At 40.5% G+C, this 22,003-nt stretch overlaps 1 protein-coding gene across 1 annotated transcript in view; it reads left to right on the top strand.

Moving 5' to 3' along the window:
• The first annotated feature begins 8,218 nt into the window (after nt 1-8,218).
• MARK2 (microtubule affinity regulating kinase 2) overlaps nt 8,219-22,003 on the top strand; it is a 143,916-nt gene continuing 130,131 nt past the window's right edge. Inside the window, exon 1 of the mRNA XM_073658545.1 lies at nt 8,219-9,046. Within this exon, the coding sequence (XP_073514646.1) occupies nt 8,996-9,046 (51 nt within the window). The 5' untranslated portion in view covers nt 8,219-8,995. The remainder of the gene's footprint in view (nt 9,047-22,003) is intronic.

Genomic DNA, 22,003 nt, shown 5'->3' with positions numbered 1-22,003 from the left:
CTGATTTTTGGGGAACACAACAAAAGATAGCAGATAGGTAGGTGTGGATGGATTTAGCTTTCCAATACCTATATGCCCGTATGTTGTTTGGGGGGGTTGATTTTACTGACAGATTCCCTTTTTATAAGGAAGCTATTATTAGTAAATTACCTATTGATTAAATCAAGTTTTTGTGTTCAATGTATTTTATTAAAAAATGTTTTGTAATTTTTTTCTTTTTACAATCTGTATTAAAAATAAAAAATAGAACTCTTGCAATTTTCACATTGTTTTTATACTCAAATTTCCTGTTGTTTCAGGTAAAAATGCATGTACATTAGCCACACTGGTCAGACCTCAGCTTAACATTTTGTATTATTATTATTATAGCATCTAATGAGTGTGTGCAAAGGTCATTGTGAAGGGAGGGGGCGCGGGGTCAGCTGTGATATCGCCTATTGTGATTGGTGAATCTGGTGTTATCAGCTGTGTATAGCAGTGTTACCTGTCATTGTAATTCTGCCTCTGATGATAAGGAAACTGCTGCAAACTCTTCCTGAAAGGGCAGGAAGTATGAATCTAAAAAAGCCCAAGTGGCCAGTGTGAAAATTTCACAATTACCATTACTATATTTTTTCTTAATATCAAAATAAGATCATGATTTGAAGGAAAAAAAAAATTACAAACATTTTTTTAAAAAAATAGATATAACACAAAAACCTGATATAATCATATTTCATTTTCTGATGATAGCTGCCCTTTAAAGGGAACTTGTCACATGAAATAACGCTATTAACCTGCAGATATCGGGTTACTCTGTAGGTTAATAGCGTTCTGAACCTGCCTGGCGCAGGCACTTAGAGCCCCTCTCCTGGGACGAAATTGACAGTGCCCGCGGCACTGACTGAAAGCAGCTCAGCATAAGGGTTGGCTGTCAGTCAGTGCAGGGGGCGCAATTACAGCTGCCACTCTCTATACAAAGAGCGGTGACTGAAACCTGAACGCTGCCGGGGGAATAAAGTTAATTTCCTCCTGGTAGCAGGGTTCTCAGTACAAGCGCCGGGCAGGTTCAGAATGCTATTAACCTGCAGATTAACCCCATATCTGAAGGTTAATAGTGTTTTTTTTTAACGTGACAGGTTCCCTTTAAAGTTCCTTAAATAATTAATCACACATCAGTAACTGCTCAGTGGCTTAATATCCTAAAATGATGAAAGTTGTAAAATGCAATCAATTTCCAAAATTGCGCACTGCTCCGGATATCGCCCCCCTGAGAACACGCGCGTCAGAGGCTTTTGCCTCCCTGGTTGCCCATGGATACGTCCTGTTGTGCTTTCATAACCGGTCGCACATGCTCAGTAGACACCTGCTCTTCTATATCTATATATTTTCTTACATTTTAATAAAACAGCGTGTGATTGCACCGTCCTCACTGCACAGGGTGGACATTGGCATTGTGAGGCACAGCCCTGCTCCTCGCTGACTGCGCTGCTCGGCCGTGTGACACACCAAGCAGAACCAGAGCAGAAGTGCCATTCAAGAATGTTTTTTCTCATAAAAAAATTTAATATTTCCGTCCATGTGTGATATAATGGCCGCCTCTTACCTATAAATACAACTGGGCCTCTATTTCTACTGTCTGAAGGAGAAACTGGCTTGTTTGCCGACAGCAACCAATCAGAGCTCAGCTTTCATTTTTTAAACAGTTCTAGTAAAATGAAAGCTGCGTAGTGATTGGTTGCTATGGGCAACACAAACAGGTTTTGGAGCCAGGAGAGGACGCATAGGGGAAATACACACAGAATTGGAGGGCAGGCGTTAGAAAGTGAAAGGATAGGTGTGTAGGGACACAAGTAGTAGCTAATGTTATCTGTGCATGGGGAGAGCAGGAGTCTGGAGAAGGAGTCCGAATGTCTACGGTAAAATAAAAAAAAGTTATAGGTCTTGGTACAAGAGGGAGGAAAAAACAAAAGCGAAAATATTAAAAATTTCCTTGGTTATTAAAATGTTTAGTAACCGTGAAAAAAAAAATGAAAGCTGTCCTGTGATTGATTGCTATGGGCAACAAGGAGAGGTACAGCACCATGGAATCAATGGGGCTATATAAATAAATAATAATAATAAAAAATAATACTGTGATTGATTGCTATGGGCAACAAGGAGAGTTTTGATTAAACTGTCTCTCTGTGTGTTCTGTACAGGACCCTGAAGAAACTCCTGTTCTCAACATAGAAAATGATTTACAGCTTCCAGCAGCTATTTCTGAAATTTATATGTAAGAATGTGCTCTATTATATCACTTGTCTGTCCAATTTTTATTACTCATCATTTAGATTATTTCAGGATGGCATTTTGGTGGTTTTGGAACCAATTATGCTTTCAAGTTACAATATTTTCTACTTACAAAGGTCTACAGAAAACTAACCCTTATCTACCTCAAAGGCCCCCACACCTTAGATGAAAGTTACCGAATCCACTGATTTTGGCACGATTGGTCGAACATCTAAGGCTATGTTCACACATGTTGGGTTTTTCAGCGTCACAAATCTGCAGCAAAACCAATCTCTGGCAGGAAATCAGCTGCGTAGAAAACAAAGGTTTTGCTAATTTTTTTTTATACGTTTTTTACACTGTCCTTCTGTCTCTATTTATGCATGTACATAAAGTTCTGTGTAAAAAAAAAATCTCATTCTGGTTTTGGCATAGTAGGGGAGGTGAATTGTTCAGGAATACTGGCAATGCATTGAGTTTGTATGACACTATTTACTTTCACACTATGGTCTGCCATTAAGTTGCACAGGCATTGTTCAATTTCACACCTTACTGGGCTACAGGTATTGTTCAATCTCACACATAGCTCAGAAAATGTTTACAATTCTACACATCACTAATTTAATTAAACTCTCCTAATACAAACAACCATCTCAGATAGTGGTCTCCTGAACTAATGTTCCCTTGACAGCCATTTCCAGCTTTAGACTCCTTTTAGGACATGTGATTAGTAGAAGAATAGGAGTGGTAGTCTGTGCTGCTGATGTGAAAATCAAGAAATCCAGAAAATGTAGTACAGGATTGACCATGCGGTTTATTCTCAACGTTGTTCCAACTTCTTCATCAAGAGAAAAATATTGTGGTTCTCCTGATGAAGAAGCTGGTCCAAGTTGAGATAAACCGCATGGTCAATCCTGTACTACGTCTTCTGGATTTCTATCCTCCTACTACTTTCTTTAGATGGCGGGATCTCCGACCTGAGGGTACTGCAGCATCTGTCAAACCCTGATTCCTCAGTTGTGGGTTAAACAACCCTATAAGTTGAGCAGTTATCATTAATCCTTGCCTAAACAAATTAGTCCATCGGATAAGACCCTATTGCATTTGGGGCTCCTCTGTCTTTTTAGGACATGACTGGAGTTGGGGAACATTGTTTTAGACTGTTGTTAATTATCTTCAGCTTTTCAAAAATGCCAACCGTTTAAATGAAGTGACCCGTCAATTCTTCGTTTTCCTCTATGAAGTCACTCCATACTTTTCAATAGAAGTCAACGGGAAGATAACACATCTTTTTGAGCGTTTTGTAAGCCTTTTTGGGATGTTTTTGCCTTATTAATTAATTGCATAAAGGGCTTTTAAAAAAAGAGTGAGAAAATCACCCGCAAAAAAATAATCACTAAAAAGAAAACTTTTACAAAATAATTACAGAAAATGCTAATGAAAAAAACAAACAAAACACTTAAGGCAAAAAAAAAAAAAACAACTAGAAAAATCCATATACAAGGAGCATTTTCTGAAGCAGTCTTTGCTTGAATAATAACTTGACTGCCTCAAAAAAAAAAACCTCTTTGTTCACATACCCTAAAACGAGCATGTAAGGGGTCTCTCAATTGTTGATATAGCAAGTTGAACCGTGATGGTTTACGATAATTTACAAGTTGGAATAATTTTTTTTCCCCCCAAACGATCATTTGCTTCACCCATTTCCACACATTTTCCATTATTTTTTGGCAGCATGTCCATTACTTATGGTACATGATGGGATGTGCTACCGACAAATGATTTTCATGTCATCATTAAAATTGCCTAATTAACATCAAACGAACACCCTATCGTTTGTCGTTGCATTGATATATTTACGTTTGGCTATCATTGGGAATGAAAATTCAGTGGAAAGATCATCCTGACGATTATGATGCTTGTTAGGGCAGATGCAGACAACCGTTTTTTTGGTTCGAGTGCAATCCGGCAAAACATCGGATTGCACTAGGACCAATAGGGCCGTGCACATGTCGTAGTTTTTCCTTGGACAGAGTCTTTTAGATGAAAAAAAAAATCGCAACATACCTGAGTTTGATCTGATATTCAAGTCATTGCAGTCCGTGGAAAATGTCAGACTGCACTCGGATGACATCTGAGTGCAGTTCAATTTCCATGGACTGACAGAATGGAGAAAATGGGGACATTTTTATCTGCATCTTCTCAGCCGATCGAATCGGATAATCGACCTGAGTCACTTAGATGAGAGAATAGATGCTTGTATGCACCTGCCCTCAGGCTTTCTATATACAATAGACAGCTACTGACCCTTTTCTTCCATAACGCACCTACCCCACACCCCATACATATGAGCGCTTGGCTTGATGATCCAATAATTTTGGTCTATAATTGCCTCCCCATATGGGTTTGTCCACCCTTTCTATTCCACGAAAATCAAGATCAGACATATCCTCTAAATGCCCCTTAGTAATGTTTCGAGACCACGCTCATGGATAAGAGACACTGGACTTCCTACATCTGATAGATGTTTCCAAATGTATCTAGTATGTTATGACTGCTGCTACATTGTTTCAGATACCTACTGTTACGTCACACTGTTGCTTCTGCCATGATGCATAGTAATATAATAAATAATAAAAACTAGCCATTGCTGCCAGGCATACTAACAGCATTATACCATAGTCAGAGCCATGTGTCCTGGGAATGTGACATAGCTTATAGATGTGTAAAATCGCTTTAGATAATAATAAGATCACATCAGCTAATTGTCACGCATACATGTAAATGTGCTCATCTGCCAGTCCTGGCTTGTCCATGTGATTATCTTCCATCTCCTTTAGACACCACAATCTTTTTGGAAGTCTGAGACAGAAACACACAGGAGCCACCATGTACCAAAGTAGATGGTTTCACGTTCCAAGAAATAGGTGCCTGGCATGCATCTGTCTGGGGTCACCGTCGGTCCTCTATGAGGTGAGTTAAAAAATAAGAAAGTGGTCTTCTGAGATAATGGCTACAAATACTATATGGGTAAGCATAAAAGTTTTTAGAACTTATTAGAGTACTTTTACACTTTGATAATGTGGAGATACCCCAAAAATGCCATAGCAATATATGAATGTATTTTGGATAGATGGGACATATTGGCTAGAGATGTACTGGTGATGATGTATCCGGAGACTTGTTAGACTATATAGCACTACTCTAGGTGTTGTAGAAGTCTATAAATGATTGTTTATTTGCTGTATGGAAACATCTAACTACTGCTCTGAAAATATGTGACCACTGCCTGGTGCCTAAGGCACTGTTCACATGTCCAGCAGTTTTTCCCATTTTTTGGTCCAGTATTGGATCCACTCATTTGAATGGGAATGGATTGTCATCAAATGTCTTCAATTTGCTTCCATTTGTCTGCAATCTGTATTTTTTAGCTGGGTCAATAAAACGAAGTCTGCACATTTTCATCCAACCTTTAAAAAAAAACAGCAACTGGATTATTATTATTATTTTTAACATCAAAGACTAAGGGAAATGGATCATAACGGGTGGTGTCAATTTTGCATCCGTTTTTGCTCCGGTTCTAATTTTTTTTTTTTTTAAATACTGGATCCATTACAGATGGATGACAAATGGACATGTGAACACAGTCTGATGTCTGATGCCCATGAGGATTTTACCAGACGTCAACTGTGTTAAAAAGGACCTATCATTTAAGAAAAAAAATACAAAAAGTGACAGTAACTAAAAGTATAAGACTTTTCTCAAACATATAATTAGCAAATTAGATGGTTTCAATAAGAAATGCAGGTTTTACTTTTATTTTACCAGAGTGGGTGCAAAATCTGGTGAAATTCTCTTTTCTTCTGAAGATACCAACAGTAAGAAGAAAGGAGTTGATTATTTATAGCATGCAAATGGCAATGTTGAGTCTTGTGCTCAGATCAGGCAGAATTTGACCTCTTGTGCCATTTTGGTCTATTCGCTGGTAAAATCAATATACCGATTTTTCTCCTTAATTTTATAGAGGAGGATGATATAGCTGCTTGTTATGGATTAATTTGAGTTTCTTATTATGCACATAGACAGGCAGCCACACTAAGGAAAACAATGTGACAGGACTTACTTTTGTTGTTGCAACATTAAAGAAGTTATTCAGGACTTAATTTTTTTTTCAATGGGGTAAGAACTTCTTGGCTCACTAATGCAAGTCAATGGGTGCGAAAAAAAAAAAAAAAAGGACGGCACACAGACCATGCGTATGGCGTCCGATTTTTACGCACACATCACAAAGGAAACCCAACATTTCATCAGCCAAGTACAGTAAATTCACAGCCAGAACCTTCAGAATAGAGAGATAGAAAGAATAGATATAGATCCTGTAGATATATAATTTCAGTAAGCCCCCTACATGTAATAAACTTGCAAGCTTTAGTGTCTTTCATTTTTATTAATAAATAAATTAAAAAAATGAAGTAGGATCCCCCTATTTTTGATAACCGGTAAAGCATACAGCTGCAGGCTGATATTGTCAGGCTGGGAAGGTCCCTGGTTATTGGGCCCTGCCCAGCCTAAAAATACCAGCCCGCGGCTGCCTCAGAAGTGGCGCATCACATTAGATGCACCAATTCTGGCACTTTTCCTGATTGAGCAGGTGCGGTGGCAATCGGGGTAATGGTCGTTGGGTTTGATGTCAGCTGTGATTTGTCAAAATTCACCACTGGCATCAAGCCCTGGGGGTAATAATGGAGAGGCATCTATCAGACACCCCCATTACTAAATCAGTATTTAAAAATAAAAAGACACACACACAGAAAAAAAGTTTATTTGAATAAACACTCCCCTTGCATTCCCTGGTTCACCAATTTATTTTAAAAAAAAAGCCGTGCAGGTCTGCCGTAGTCCTGGGTATCCGCCATAGTCCTGGGTATCCGCCATAGTCCTGGGTATCCGCCATAGTCCTGGGTATCTGCCATAGTCCAGGGAATCTGCCATAGTCCTGGAAATCAGCCATAGTCCTGGGAATCAGCCATAGTCCTGGGAATCCGTCATAGTCCATGGTATCCGCCATAGTCCTGGGAATCCGCCGTAGTCCTGGGAATCCGCCGTGGTCCTGGGAATCCGTCATAGTCCTGGGAATCCGCCGTAGTCCTGGGAATCCGCTGTAATTCAGGGAATCTGCTGTAGTCCTGGGAATCCGCCGTAGTCCAGGGAATCTACTGTAGTCCAGGAAATCCACCGTAGTCTAGAAATGGAAACTTGAAAGACGTAAAAAACTAGAAAAATGACCAATACAATCTCCCTCGTTCACCAGTGAATTCCTAAAAACGTTGCCACGCAGATGCGAAGTAGTCCATTATTACTTGAATCCGATGCCGGCGACTGTGAATAGCAGGAACAATTCTGCTATTCCCAGGCGCCGGGTACTTACGACACCGCTAATCAGAGTTGTGTCATGCGAGTACAATGTAATTTTTACCAACTAACATCCATCTGACAATCCTAACAGTGTGTACTGTGAGGGTTCACTGTATGTGACTGCAGACTTGTACCCCCAAGCCTGGACAACCCTTTAAGGCCTCATTTAGATATCAATCTGTGACTCATATCAAAAACAGACACGTCTGCTTGCAAAGAGAAAAAAAAACCACGGCTGTGTAAAAAGTCAAAAGCATTTTAATGGGTACGTGGGAATAGACCTCCTCCGCCTATGGGGACGAAAAAGTTTTAAAACAAAAAGTTTTGGCTCTAGGAAGAGGGAAAAAAAAGTACGTGTCCTTTAAAAAAGTTCACAAGGTTCGTTTTCACATTGTTATGTTATCTGAGTTTAATGCCCAGTGTGCACTAGGACTGACAAGGAATCCGGAACGGATTCTGCAACTTTTCAGTCCCAGCGCCATCTACTGGTCGTGCTCCTGTAATGACACCGGCCAGCGGCGCATGCGCAGAGCGCGGCCGCTGAGGAGAGGTCCGGGTATGCGCGCGCAGCCCTCCAGCGCGCAGGAAGCATCGCGCTCTCTAGTCAGGTGACTCCGGGGTCGTGCGTGCGTGCGCGCCCCTCCCCCCTCCTCCCTCCATAGAGAGCTGCGAGAGCGGGGACACACCTGGAGCAAGCGAGCGGGAGATCAACAGCGCGCACTGGGGGGGAAGGGGGAGGCGCCAGACCTGGGCGGGAGAATCTACCTGTGTCACCACCCCCCTCCTCACCATTACTTTACTCTCCCGCCCCCGCCTCACACACAACCTGACTGACACCTTTGGTGCGGTCCGGCGGCCCAGCTGCTTCCATTACTCAGTAACTCCCGAGGTGAAGTGGGCGTGCTCCTGCGGGCTGTGGTGTCAGGAAGACGTAATTACAGGAGGGTGTGTAGTGCGCATGTGTGTGGCTCACCTGAGGGTGAGGGACGGTGACACCTGCCCTGTCCACCAGGGGGCACCTGTGCGCCTCCCACAGTGTAGTGTCCAGCATTAGTGCGCCACTCACTGGCCTGGGCCTAGTCAGGGTCCCCTTACTGCCCACCACTATCACCAGGGCAGTGATAGGTACTGACTCAGAAAGCCCCCTGTCCTTTATAATGTGTGACTGAGACCACAGGGGTTCTCCTGTAATAGAACTCTTCCTCCCTGTGTGTCCAATAATAAAACCAAAAATTGTAACACTCCACCCCCCCATACCCCATCACAGCACCCACCTTCTGACCTCCTCCTGTCCAATGCTGTTCTTAAAGCGGATCTATAACTAAGTACAATGTCCACTCGGACCCCACTGCCCACCGTCAATGAACGCGATGCCGATCAGGTGAGTCCACGCGGTGAGAGACCGCTACTACTGCGTGTCCTTGTCTCCATGGTGTCAGATATGGTGGTGTCCGTGAGACAAGGGGGGCAATATTGTCAGGAAGCCAGATGTATTTGTGTGCAGACACTTTGTAACAATTGTTTACTATGGTATTGGTCACCCCCTAATCTGTGAGATTAGACCCCCACCCTTGTATACTACAGCACTAGTCAGACTGTATTCTGAGATTAGCCCCTGTCTCTTGTTTACTATTTTACTATGGTACTGGTTACTATGTAATCTGTGACCCCCCCCCCCTCTCTCTCTGGTTACTGAGGCACTGGTCACTCCTTATTCTGTGGGACTATCGCCCCCCATCCCCTGTTTACCAGGGTACCAGTCACTCTGTAATCTGAGATTAGCCCCCCCCTCCACTCTCTGATTACTATGGCACTGGTCACTGAATGTTCTGAAAGATTAGGTCCCCTCCTTCCCATACACTATAGCACTTGTCACTCCATATTCTGTGACATTAGCCCCCCCCCCCCAGCGCCCTGTGATTACTATGGCACTTGTTTTTGTATTCTGAGATTAGCCCCCTCCTCCCCGTATACTATGGCACTTGTCTCCGTATTCTGTGAGATTAGCCCCCTCCTCCCCGTATACTATGGCACTTGTCTCTCCGTATTCTGTGAGATTAGCCCCCTCCTCCCCGTATACTATGGCACTTGTCTCTCCGTATTCTGTGAGATTAGCCCCCTCCTCCCCGTATACTATGGCACTTGTCTCTCCGTATTCTGTGAGATTAGCCCCCTCCTCCCCGTATACTATGGCACTTGTCTCTCCGTATTCTGTGAGATTAGCCCCCTCCTCCCCGTATACTATGGCACTTGTCTCTCCGTATTCTGTGAGATTAGCCCCCTCCTCCCCGTATACTATGGCACTTGTCTCTCCCTATTCTGTGAGATTAGCCCCCTCCTCCCCGTATACTATGGCACTTGTCTCTCTGTATTCTGTGAGATTAGCCCCCTCCTCCCCGTATACTATGGCACTTGTCTCTCCGTATTCTGTGAGATTAGGCCCCCTGTTTAGTACAGCAGTTGTCACTGTATTATGTGAGAGCAGCCCCTACCCTGTCTTAGGTTATGTTCACACGATTGTATTTTCTGTCCGAATGCTGTCTGTGAAAAAAAAAAAAAAACAACACCATAAGGACAGCACTTGGACCACTGTTACGCAGTCGGACTGTTCAGATGATGTTTTTTTCACGTGGACCAAAGATCCACGTGAAATAAATCGCAACGTGCTCTAGTCTCCTCCGTATTTCTGATGAGACTCGCCTATTCAAATCTATAAGTGCGCAAAAAAATCAGATCCCATATGGATCATCCATCTAGCATCTGAGTTTTCTGATTCATTGCCGTTATTAACTCAGGAACTGTACGCGTATTAGGGCTTGTAAAGTTTATTAACTGCTGATGTGTAAAAACGTATGTAAGATACACACACTGTCAATACAGCTGAAAAATCATGTTTTTTTTTTTCTCTGGATGGAAATCAGATTCTTTGAGAGAGATATATATATATATATATATATATATATATATATATATATATATATATATATATATATTACAGTTATATCAAAAAGTTTGGGCACCCCTATTAATCTTAAGCTTAATGTTTTATAAAAATTGGTGTTTTTGCAACAGCTATTTCAGTTTGATATATGTAATAACTGTTGGACACAGTAATGTTTCTGCCTTGAAATTAGGTTTATTGTACTAACAGAAAATGTGCAATCTGCATTCAAACAAAATTTGACAGGTGCATAAGTATGGGCACCCTTATCATTTTCTTGTTTTAAATACTCCTACCTACTTTTTACTGACTTACTAAAGCACTTTTTTTGGTTTTGTAACCTCATTGAGCTTTGAACTTCATAGCTATGTGTATGCAATCATGAGAAAAGCTACTTAAAGTGGCCACTTGCAAGTTGTTCTCCTGTTTGAATCTCCTCTGAAGAGTGGCATCATGGGCTCCTCAAAACAACTGTCAAATGATCTGAAAACAAAGATTATTCAACATAGTTGTTCAGGGGAAGGATACAAAAAGCTGTCTCAGAGATTTAACCTGTCAGTTTCCACTGTGAGGAACATAGTAAGGAAATGGAAGAACACAGGGACAGTTCTTGTTAAGGCCAGAAGTGGCAGGCCAAGAAAAACATAAGAAAGGCAGAGAAGAAGAATGGTGAGATCAGTCAAGGACAATCCTCAGACCACCTCCAGAGAGCTGCAGCATCAACTTGCTGCATGCAGATGGTGTCACTGTGCATCGGTCAACTATACAACGCACTTTGCACAAGGAGAAGCTGTATGGGAGAGTGATGCGAAAGAAGCCGTTTCTGCAAGCACGTCACAAACAGAGTCGGCTGAGGTATGCAAAAGCACATTTGGAGAAGCCAATTTCTTTTTGGAAGAAGGTCCTGTGGACTGATGAAACCAAGATTGAGTTGTTTGGTCATACAAAAAGGCGTTATGCATGGCGGCAAAAAAACACAGCATTCCAAGAAAAACACTTGCTACCCACAGTAAAATTTGGTGGAGGTTCCATCATGCTCTGGGGCTGTGTGGCCAATGCCGGCACCGGGAATCTTGTTAAAGTTGAGGGACGCATGGATTCCACTCAGTATCAGCAGATTCTTGACAATAATGTTCAAGAATCAGTGATAAAGTTGAAGTTACGCAGGGGATGGATCTTTCAGCAAGACAATGATCCAAAACACCGCTCCAAATCTACTCAGGCATTCATGCAGAGGAACAATTACAATGTTCTGGAATGGCCATCCCAGTCCCCACACCTGAATATCATTGAACATCTGTGGGATCATTTGAAGAGGGCTGTCCATGCTGGGCGACCATCAAACTTAACTGAACTGGAATTGTTTTGTAAAGAGGAGTGGTCAAAAATACCTTCATCCAGGATCCAGGAACTCATTAAAAGCTACAGGAAGCGACTAGAGGCTGTTATTTTTGCAAAAGGAGGATCTACTAAATATTAATGTCACTTTTCTGGTGAGGTGCCCATACTTATGCACCAGTCAAATTTTGTTTGAATGCAGATTGCACATTTTCTGTTAGTACAATAAACCTCATTTCAGTGGAGAAACATTACTGTGTCCAACAGTTATTACATATATCAAACTGAAATAGGTGTTGCAAAAACACCAATTTTTATAAAATATTAAGCTTAAGATTAATAGGGGTGCCCAAACTTTTTCATATAACTGTGTGTGTGTGTGTGTGTATATATATGTATATATATATATCACAGTACAGACCAAAAGTTTGGACACACCTTCTCATTTAAAGATTTTTATGTATTTTCATGACTATGAAAATTGTACATTCACACTGAAGGCATCAAAACTATGAATTAGCACATGTGGAATTATATTCTTAACAAAAAAGTGTGAAACAACTGAAAATATGTCTTATATTCTAGGTTCTTCAAAGTAGCCACCTTTTGCTTTGACTGCTTTGCACACTCTTGGCATTCTCTTGATGAACTTCAAGAGGTAGTCAATGGAAATGGTCTTCCAACAATCTTGGAGGAGTTCCCAGAGATGCTTAGCACTTGTTGGCCCTTTTGCCTTCACTCTGCGGTCCAGCTCACCCCAAACCATCTCAATAGGGTTCAAGTCTGGTAACTGTGGAGGCCAGGTCATCTGGCGTAGCACCCCATCACTCTCCTCCTTGGTGAAATAGCCCTTGCACAGCCTGGAGGTGTGTTTGGGGTCATTGTCCTGTTGAAAAAAAAAATGATGGTCCAACTAAACGCAAACCGGATGGAATAGCATGCCGCTGCAAGATGCTGTGGTAGCCATGCTGGTTCAGCATGCCTTCAATTTTGAATAAATCCCCAACAGTGTCACCAGCAAATCACCCCCACACCATCACACCTCCTCCTCCATGCTTCACGGTGGGAACCAGGCATGTAGAGTCCATCCGTTCACCTTTTCTGTGTCGCACAAAGACACGGTGTTTGGAACAAAAGATCTCAAATTTGGACTCATCAGACCAAAGCACAGATTTCCACTGGTCTAATGTCCTTTCCTTGTGTTCTTTAGCCCAAACAAGTCTCTTCTGCTTGTTGCCTGTCCTTAGCAGTGGTTTCCTTGCAGCTATTTTACCATGAAGGCCTGCTGTACAAAGTCTCCTCTTAACAGTTGTTGAAGAGATGTGTCTGCTGCTAGAACTCTGTGTGGCATTGACCTGGTGTCTAATCTGAGCTGCTGTTAACCTGCGATTTCTGAGGCTGGTGACTCGGATAAACTTATCCTCAGAAGCAGAGGTGACTCTTGGTCTTCCTTTCCTGGGGCGGTCCTCATGTGAGCCAGTTTCTTTGTAGCGCTTGATGGTTTTTGCAACTGCACTTGGGGACACTTTCAAAGTTTGCCCAATTTTTCGGACTGACTGACCTTCATTTCTTAAAGTAATGATGGCCACTTGTTTTTCTTTACTTAGCTGCTTTTTTCTTACCATAATACAAATTCTAACAGTCTATTCAGTAGGACTATCAGCTGTGTATCCACCAGACTTCTGCACAACACAACTGATGGTCCCAACCCCATTTATAAGGCAAGAAATCCCACTTATTAAACCTGACAGGGCACACCTGTGAAGTGAAAACCATTTCCGGTGACTACCTCTTGAAGCTCATCAAGAGAATGCCAAGAGTGTGCAAAGCAGTCATCAAAGCAAAAGGTGGCTACTTTGAAGAACCTAGAATATAAGACATATTTTCAGTTGTTTTACACTTTTTTGTTAAGTATATAATTCCACATGTGTTAATTCATAGTTTTGATGCCTTCAATGTGAATGTACAATTTTCATAGTCATGAAAATACAGAAAAATCTTTAAATGAGAAGGTGTGTCCAAACTTTTGGTCTGTACTGTATATATATCAATATATATATTTATTTATATATACGTTCTTGTGAACTAATAGGGACTGGGGTATATACTGTACTATTACACCCACATTATTAATCTATGGCACTGCACTGGATATAAGAATGGTTGGAAAAGGCTAATTAGGAGTGAAAACTTTGCACTTTATTGCTGTGTTGTTTGGAACTTGAAAATAGGAGTCTGATTTCAGCGAAAGCTGATATCGTATGGCATTTTTATTTTTATGGAGGCTTGTAAACCAGTAAGGACAGCGAAGTGTGGAGTCCAATTGTGCTTCTTGCATTTGTGTTTTGGGATTTTGTACTATCTTGGCATGTGATAACTGTCTGCAGCGGTGACCTAAGCGGCTGCAGCGATCACATGTATTTTTTCATGGATGCTGTAAATAGGGACGATGATTAACGTGTCGTTCTTTTCACACCCTACCACATGTCTTGAGTGATGTGCAGATGCTTTACTAACTTGCGCCTTGGCCACTGTTAATTTTATTTTATAGGGACCTAAATATTGCAATATTTCTATTTTGGGGGATTCGGTAGAGTTATTTAGATACTGGCGATGTCACTGTTTGTATCTTAGTTAGTCACTGAGTTGCTCTATTGTTAGTGTTTTCAAAAGGTCTGGGCATATAACATTGGTAACCAATCCTTAAGCCCCATACACATTACATGACTCTCGGCCGAAGGATGCCAGTTGTTCATCCGTTTCTCCCATACACAGGAACACTTGTTTGGCCGAGCGCTCCTGTGTTCTCTATGAGAAAGCCCCAACAGATATCTTTGCCACTGGCTTATCTCTGGAAGGACAATGCGATCGGCAGTCTAAAATCGGACAGGCGCCATCAACTTGTTCCTCGACGATCAGTTGGCCGGTGTCCATATACACATAGTATCTGCGAGTTCGGCCGCCATTAGTCTTTGTATGGTGGCCTTTAGGATAGGCCATCAATGTCAGACTCATGGGAGCCTAAAAACTAGCATCCCCACCGATAAGTTGTTATTTTTAGGGATGAGTTGACCGGAACTTTAATCGGCGTTCCTACCGGACAGTTAGTGTCCGGTGCTGAATGCTGAACACTGATAAGTCAGTTGCAATATTCAGCGTTCCGGGGGAGGTCCGTTGTGTTCAGCGTATACATTTATCATCTGTCCTGTGGTAGGTAAAAAATGTGAAAGTTCATTTTTTATGGGCTTGGACCATGATCAACAAACAGAAAAAAACATCTGAAATATAGTTGCATGAAAGGTTTAAAATTGGTATTGTTATATAATAGGCCTGTGACATTCCATTCAGGGCAGAGAAAAAAAACACTTTCCTAGCCTGCTAACAATCAGATCCCTGCATGAACAGAAGGGTACAGGTAAAGTACTTTAATTTTTATGTTCACACAGAGGGGATATGTTGGAGATTTTCTGTCCAGATTTGACAGCAGAATAGGCATAGGGTAAAATCCTCTACAAATCCACGTTTTGATTTTCATGCAGAATTACTTCAAGTCCGTGGCAAAAAACTATCTTCGTACAGATTTTTTGGTTGAATGTAAAATTGGATGTTCAATTTGTAGGAGTATGAGGGTGATAGTCTGCGCTGCCGATGTAGATATCAAGAGACCGGGGAGAGCAGTAATGATAAGATCAAGCGGATTATTCTCTACATGTTTCGAGGTTAAACTAATTTGTTCCACAGGAGAACCGCGGTAGTAAAATTACCATCACCCTCATTCTCCTACAAATTGATTGTTACAACGGGACTCCCGATCCAAGTGTGCTGCAGCAGCTGATTCATCCTGATTCCTCTGTTGTGGGTTTACACCACCTCGACAGGTGAGCAGTTCCTCAATACAGCCAATACCTTATTCCTCCCTTGGATAAGACCCTGTTTCGCTTGGTGTGCCCCCTTTTCTCATGTTCCATGTTTAAATATTTCATCTGTGGTTACTTGTTCCTTTTTTTTATTGTTCCATATTTCTACAAAAAAAAAAACTATATTGCTTTAACAAAAAATCATAAATAAATATGAAAAACATACAACCCGAATCACAAAAGATGTGAATAATAATAAAAAGCACTTATATGTGATCTGGATTTTATAAGCAATTATGAAGGGCATTAAATAATGATCTGTGTGGGATTATTGTTTTTGTTTTTTTTGTGATCAGAGCTACATCTCCTAGTGACTTAGAGGCTACTTGACTTTTTTTGCTTTCCTTTACCCCATCCTTTTTTGTTTTTCTTAGCACCTCTTCCTTTGATATATCAAATGGAAATGAAATCATTATGTAGAAGTTTCCGTGTTAGCAAATATTGTTTGGGTGATGTTGCCAAACCTGTTAGGCTGTTAGTCTTGCGTTGCTTGGCCACTGTGAGGAATATTGTCTTTATAAGGCTGTTTGTCATCAGCACCTAAATACTGCACTGCAGACAAGGATGCATCACTTGGCAAAGAAGTATGTTGGGAAAAAAAATCTTACTGCAAGACCATGAACCATTGTCTTTATTTTTATTGTCTTTTTAACATCTTTTAGATTTATTCTGCTTGAATATTTTCAATCCTTGTCATGGTGGCAGAAGAATAGTGAATACAAATTAGTAGGTGGGAGAGGAGGATTTGTGGTTGATAATATGGCATGTGAATCTATTCCTGTGCTGCATCAGTGACTTGTATAAATGATGCACTATTTTTACAGATAAAAGTTCTCATATTTGGAATGTGGAATAACAAGACTGACTGGCAAAGGTGCATGTACTTTTCTGAACTTGTTAAAAGTTGTGTTCACAGTTGCTGATACTCAATCTTACGTCCTAAATTGTCTATTGACAATGACGTTGCCGTTTGATATGGCAGGATATTACTAGAACTTGAAAGTCTATCCTCTATCGTAGAAATTTTGCTTTTTCAAGGTCACACTGAGTAAAAGTCTGTGCACAAATTGTGCTTGTAGAACTAAAGTCTCATGCAGACATTTTTTTTTTAATTATTATTTTTGATTTCTGCTAGTTGTTAGAAAAAACGAACCATTTTTCATCAGCCAAATTTAATTTTCATCCATTTATTGTCTGTGAATCGACCTGTCCAGAAAAAAACATGAACATTACCATAGATTCTAATGGTTACGTGAAAAACTGACATCTGAATGAGGCCTTGGTTGACACTCGGCATATTGGTAGATTGGTTGGATGCTTATATTTTTGCTGTATAATTGATGCTCATTGTGGGGAAAGAAAAATACTTTTTAGTTGAGTTTAGAAACTAGTATACTGTCCAAATGTATCTATAGGTCATACTTTTTTTGGCACGTACATCACAAGCATTTCACTTGCAGTTTAAATTCAGCTTTAGGTCTCTTTCACATGAACATATTCACCGTTAGTATTGGATCTGTCTTGTTTTATTTTTTATTTTTATATCGAGCTAATGTTAACCTGGATCTATTTACGTGAACATATCAGTTATGCACATATTTTAACCAGATAACAAACAAGCGCCATAAATTTACAACTCTTGGTCCTGGGCTCAAATCATGCGCCATTGTAAATTTATGACACTGGATTAAAGCTCCTGCCATCTAGCAAGAGCAGGTTGGGTCTCCAGCTGTCAGAAACAGTTGGGGACCCCGAAGTGAAGACAGAAGTGGTTTATCACTGCTTCTGTCTTCTCTTCTCTCAAGCCACAAATTTCTCAATGGGCACTATGCAGACCTGTCGATGATTATGGACTGCTAGGTCCTAGCAGACCATAATCAGCTCTGCCAATGACATGTGGCAAAGTATGGGGCTGTTTTCCCTTTCCCCTGCAACTGGGGTTCCCATGAATGCCCCAGTTACAGTGGAAAAAAATGTTTCCAACATGTCTTTTGTGATCTCTTGGAGAAGGCAAACAAAATGTGTGTATGTGTATATATAATATAATTTGAAAAATAAATAAAGCCCCCACTACAAAAAAAACTTGAAAAATCAAAATTCTTTCAAATAACACTTTATTATATATATTTAACAAAATAACCTACACACACTGGGTATTGACAAAAGTAAAAACCTGGAGCATTCACTCAAAAGGTTATTTGGTGTGAAGTGTGATCTAAACAAAAAGAACCTGATCAAAAATTGCTTTATTTTGTATAAATAAATTATTTAAACATGCTTCACAAATGTAAATGTCTTCCTGTGTAGCTCATTTTTCTCCCTAATGGAAAGCTTCTTGTCATAAGTGTATTTTCCCAAGGTGATATCCCCAGCTACAAAAATTATTGTGGACTCCACAGCGATTTTACCCTCTTGCATTGTATTAAAAAAGGGGATTATGTCTGCAGGATAACACTTTGCTGAGTTTTTGTTGTCTGTTACCATGGAGACATATAGATCTGCATAGGAGCCTATCGAAAGAATGAAAATGAAGGCCTAGTGTTGGAAACTATGAACAACATGGCCATCAATGCAATATATCAAGGACAGATGGAGTGAAAAAGTGGTATAGATGTACATACAGCCTTCAGTATTTTATGAGTAGATTACAGAAAAGCGCTGATGCTCTCGTATATACAACCAAAATCCTCCCCGTTCTAAAGGATACAAATTTTTTGTGTGACTGGTATTTTTATTTTTTTTTAATTTTTATATGCATTTGAGTACACATGGCTAACCGTAGACATCTTAGGTGTTACTTGGCAGGGCCTTTGGTGGCTTCCTATTTCTAGACAACTTTCAGGCTCTATAGACTGTAGATTAATGGAAGATCCGACTGAAGTTCAAGGTTGCTTGAGATATAACTCTTCCTCAAACTGTTTTGCCTCTCAGATGCACCTCGTGAACAAGGATACACCCTGACATGACGCTAGTATGAGGTTAGGAAGTGTGCCACTTCCTTCTTTAACATGCGGTAGAACCTGTTTATCTTTAGACATTCATCTCTGCCCTGCCAAACTCTATGTACAAATTATCATTTCCGGGGACCCAACATTCACATTTTATGTATCTGTGATAGAACAAGGAAATGTACAGTACATGTAACACTCGGCTGATCATAAACTATTTTGTAAAAAAAAAAATTGTGTTAACTTTAAGGTTTCTATTTCCCACATTTAATAGCTACTAGAAGTTTTATTTAAAGGATTCGTCACAATAGAATATTTGACACAGATTAAATGACTTCTATATTTTTGTTTAAATATGTTAGAACTGCGGCACGTTGTACTTTCCTATAAGGTTACATTACTATGAGGAGAAGGAAACTTTAACATGTTACATGCGGGAGCAAAAAAATTGCCAGCAACAATCACCACGAAACGATCAAGAAATTATTCTTTGACTTTTTTTCCCATAGAAATAATATATTAAGTGAAGTGCGAGTCACTGATATTGTACAGTTTGTTGCAAATTTTTGTTTTGTAATCTGTAGTGAAAAAAATGTAACAAATACACAGAATTTTGATGAGCCGTAGTCAGAACGTATAAATGATCAATGTTGCAAATATTTAGGACATATTTTTTCATCTTTATTGTTATTGTGTTCATTTATTAGCAATTTTTTTTTTTAATCTGGCTATAATATCCCTCAAAAAATGTTCAAACAGGATGGTTGGATTTGTTTTATTTAAAGGGAATCTGTCATCCGATTTAACTCATCTAAACCATTTATATGGGCATACAGGTCATAGAATAATGAACAAAGTAATACCTTTATGTCTTTCATCTGCTGCCAGAGGAATCCTCTTTTATCTTGCTATGTAAATTACTTGTTCCAAACTATGGGCCAGTAGATTTGGCTCCACGCTCCATTTTCCTATTTTGCGCCTCCTATAATCCCTTCCCCGTTCCTGCGATGTCAGCCATTGCTGTAGAAATCTCGCGTGTGCACAGAAATCTCCCCTCCGTGCATCTGCAGTGTAGCGCCCCTCTATGGGCACAGATTTCAAGTGCCTTTATGCGCACGTGCAAGATTTCCTCACGATCAGATTTTTTTTCCATTACATCCCGCTTGGAAGTTCTTACTTTTTTTTTTTTTATTATTTTTAGTTCAGTACGTTGTATGGTGTAATTCAAAATTACAACTCGTCCTGCAAAAAAACAAGCCCTCGTTCAGTTATGTGGATGGAAAATAAGAAAGTTCTAGCTCCCGGAAGAAGGGGAGTGGAAAAAGCCCAAGCACAAAAAAAGTCAAATTGATCAGTCATGATAGGGTTAATGAATAGCCTTTACTATGAATATCTGGTTATATATTGAAGTCTTCACTGCCATGACTGTATTTTCTGTTCTGACCTTGTTGCCCACTATAACTGGTGTAACATGGTGACATCTGCAATGTGCTTTTAATTGTTTATTATATTTTTCTGTTCTAAGTGTTTTGTGTTCACTGTTCCCAAATGTGCGTATTTTTTATTGCTGCGACAAAGCTTTTTTTTTTTGCTTTTTTTTCACCCTAATATATAAAGCTCTTGTCCCTGTGCAGAACAGCAGCAAATACCTCCTTCTGGCTACTGTTGTTGATCAGCATCGCTTTGAATACATTATAGCTTGGAGTTAAAAGGTGACATTGAGCTCAATGTCTTCTCTCAGCTGATTAAACGTGTGTGTAATGTATGTATGTACTAACTAACTAATATATATATATATATATATATATATATATATATATATATATATATATCAGTACAGACCAAAAGTTTGGACACACCTCATTTAAAGATTTTTCTGTATTTTCATGACTATGAAAATTGTACATTCACACTGAAGGCATCAAAACTATGAATTAACACATGTGGAATTATATACAGTGCCTACAAGTAGTATTCAACCCCCTGCAGATTTAGCTGGTTTGATAAGATGCAAATAAGTTAGAGCCTTCAAACTGCAAACGAGAGTAGGTTTTATGAACAGAAGCATAAATCTTACAAACCAAAAAGTTATGTTGCTCAGTTGAATTTTATTACATTTTAAACATAAAAGTGTGGGTCAATTATTATACAACCCCTATGTTTAATATTTTGTGGAATAACCCTTGTTTGCAATTACAGCTAATAATCGTCTTTTATAAGACCTGATCAGGCCGGCACAGGTCTGTGGAGTTATCTTGGCCCACTCCTCCATGCAGATCTTCTCCAAGTTATCTAGGTTCTTTGGGTGTCTCATGTGGACTTTATTCTTGAGCTCCTTCCACAAGTTTTCAATTGGGTTAAGGTCAGGAGACTGACTAGGCCACTCCAACACCTTGACTTTTTCCCTATTGAACCAGGCCTTGGTTTTCTTGGCTGTGTGCTTTGGGTCGTTGTCTTGTTGGAAGATGAAATTACGACCCATCTTAAGATCCTTGATGGAGGAGCGGAGGTTCTTGGCCAAAATCTCCAGGTAGGCCGTGCTATCCATCTTCCCATGGATGCGGACCAGATGGCCAGGCCCCTTGGCAGAGAAACAGCCCCACAGCATGATGCTGCCACCACCATGCTTGACTGTAGGGATGGTATTCTTGGGGTCGTATGCAGTGCCATCCAGTCTCCAAACGTCACGTGTGTGGTTGGCACCAAAGATCTCGATCTTGGTCTCATCAGACCATAGAACCTTGAACCAGTCTGTCTCAGAGTCCTCCAAGTGATCATGAGCAAACTGTAGACGAGCCTTGACATGACGCTTTGAAAGTAAAGGTACCTTACGGTCTCGTCTGGAACGGAGACCATTGCGGTGGAGTACGTTACTTATGGTATTGACTGAAACCAATGTCCCCACTGCCATGAGATCTTCCCGGAGCTCCTTCCTTGTTGTCCTTGAGTTAGCCTTGACTCTTCGGACAAGCCTGGCCTCGGCATGGGAGGACACTTTCAAAGGCTGTCCTGGCCGAGGAAGGCTAATAGTAGTTCCATAAGCCTTCCACTTACGGATGATGCTCCCAACAGTGGAGACAGGTAGGCCCAACTCCTTGGAAAGGGTTTTGTACCCCTTGCCAGCCTTGTGACCCTCCACGATCTTGTCTCTGATGGCCTTGGAATGCTCCTTTGTCTTTCCCATGTTGACCATG

The sequence above is a fragment of the Phyllobates terribilis genome, unplaced genomic scaffold (assembly GCF_046119375.1).
Source record: "Phyllobates terribilis strain yellow unplaced genomic scaffold, ASM4611937v1 Scaffold_13__5_contigs__length_258822181, whole genome shotgun sequence".
NCBI classification, from domain to species: domain Eukaryota; kingdom Metazoa; phylum Chordata; class Amphibia; order Anura; family Dendrobatidae; genus Phyllobates; species Phyllobates terribilis.
This window is presented reverse-complemented; position numbering and strand designations above follow the sequence as displayed.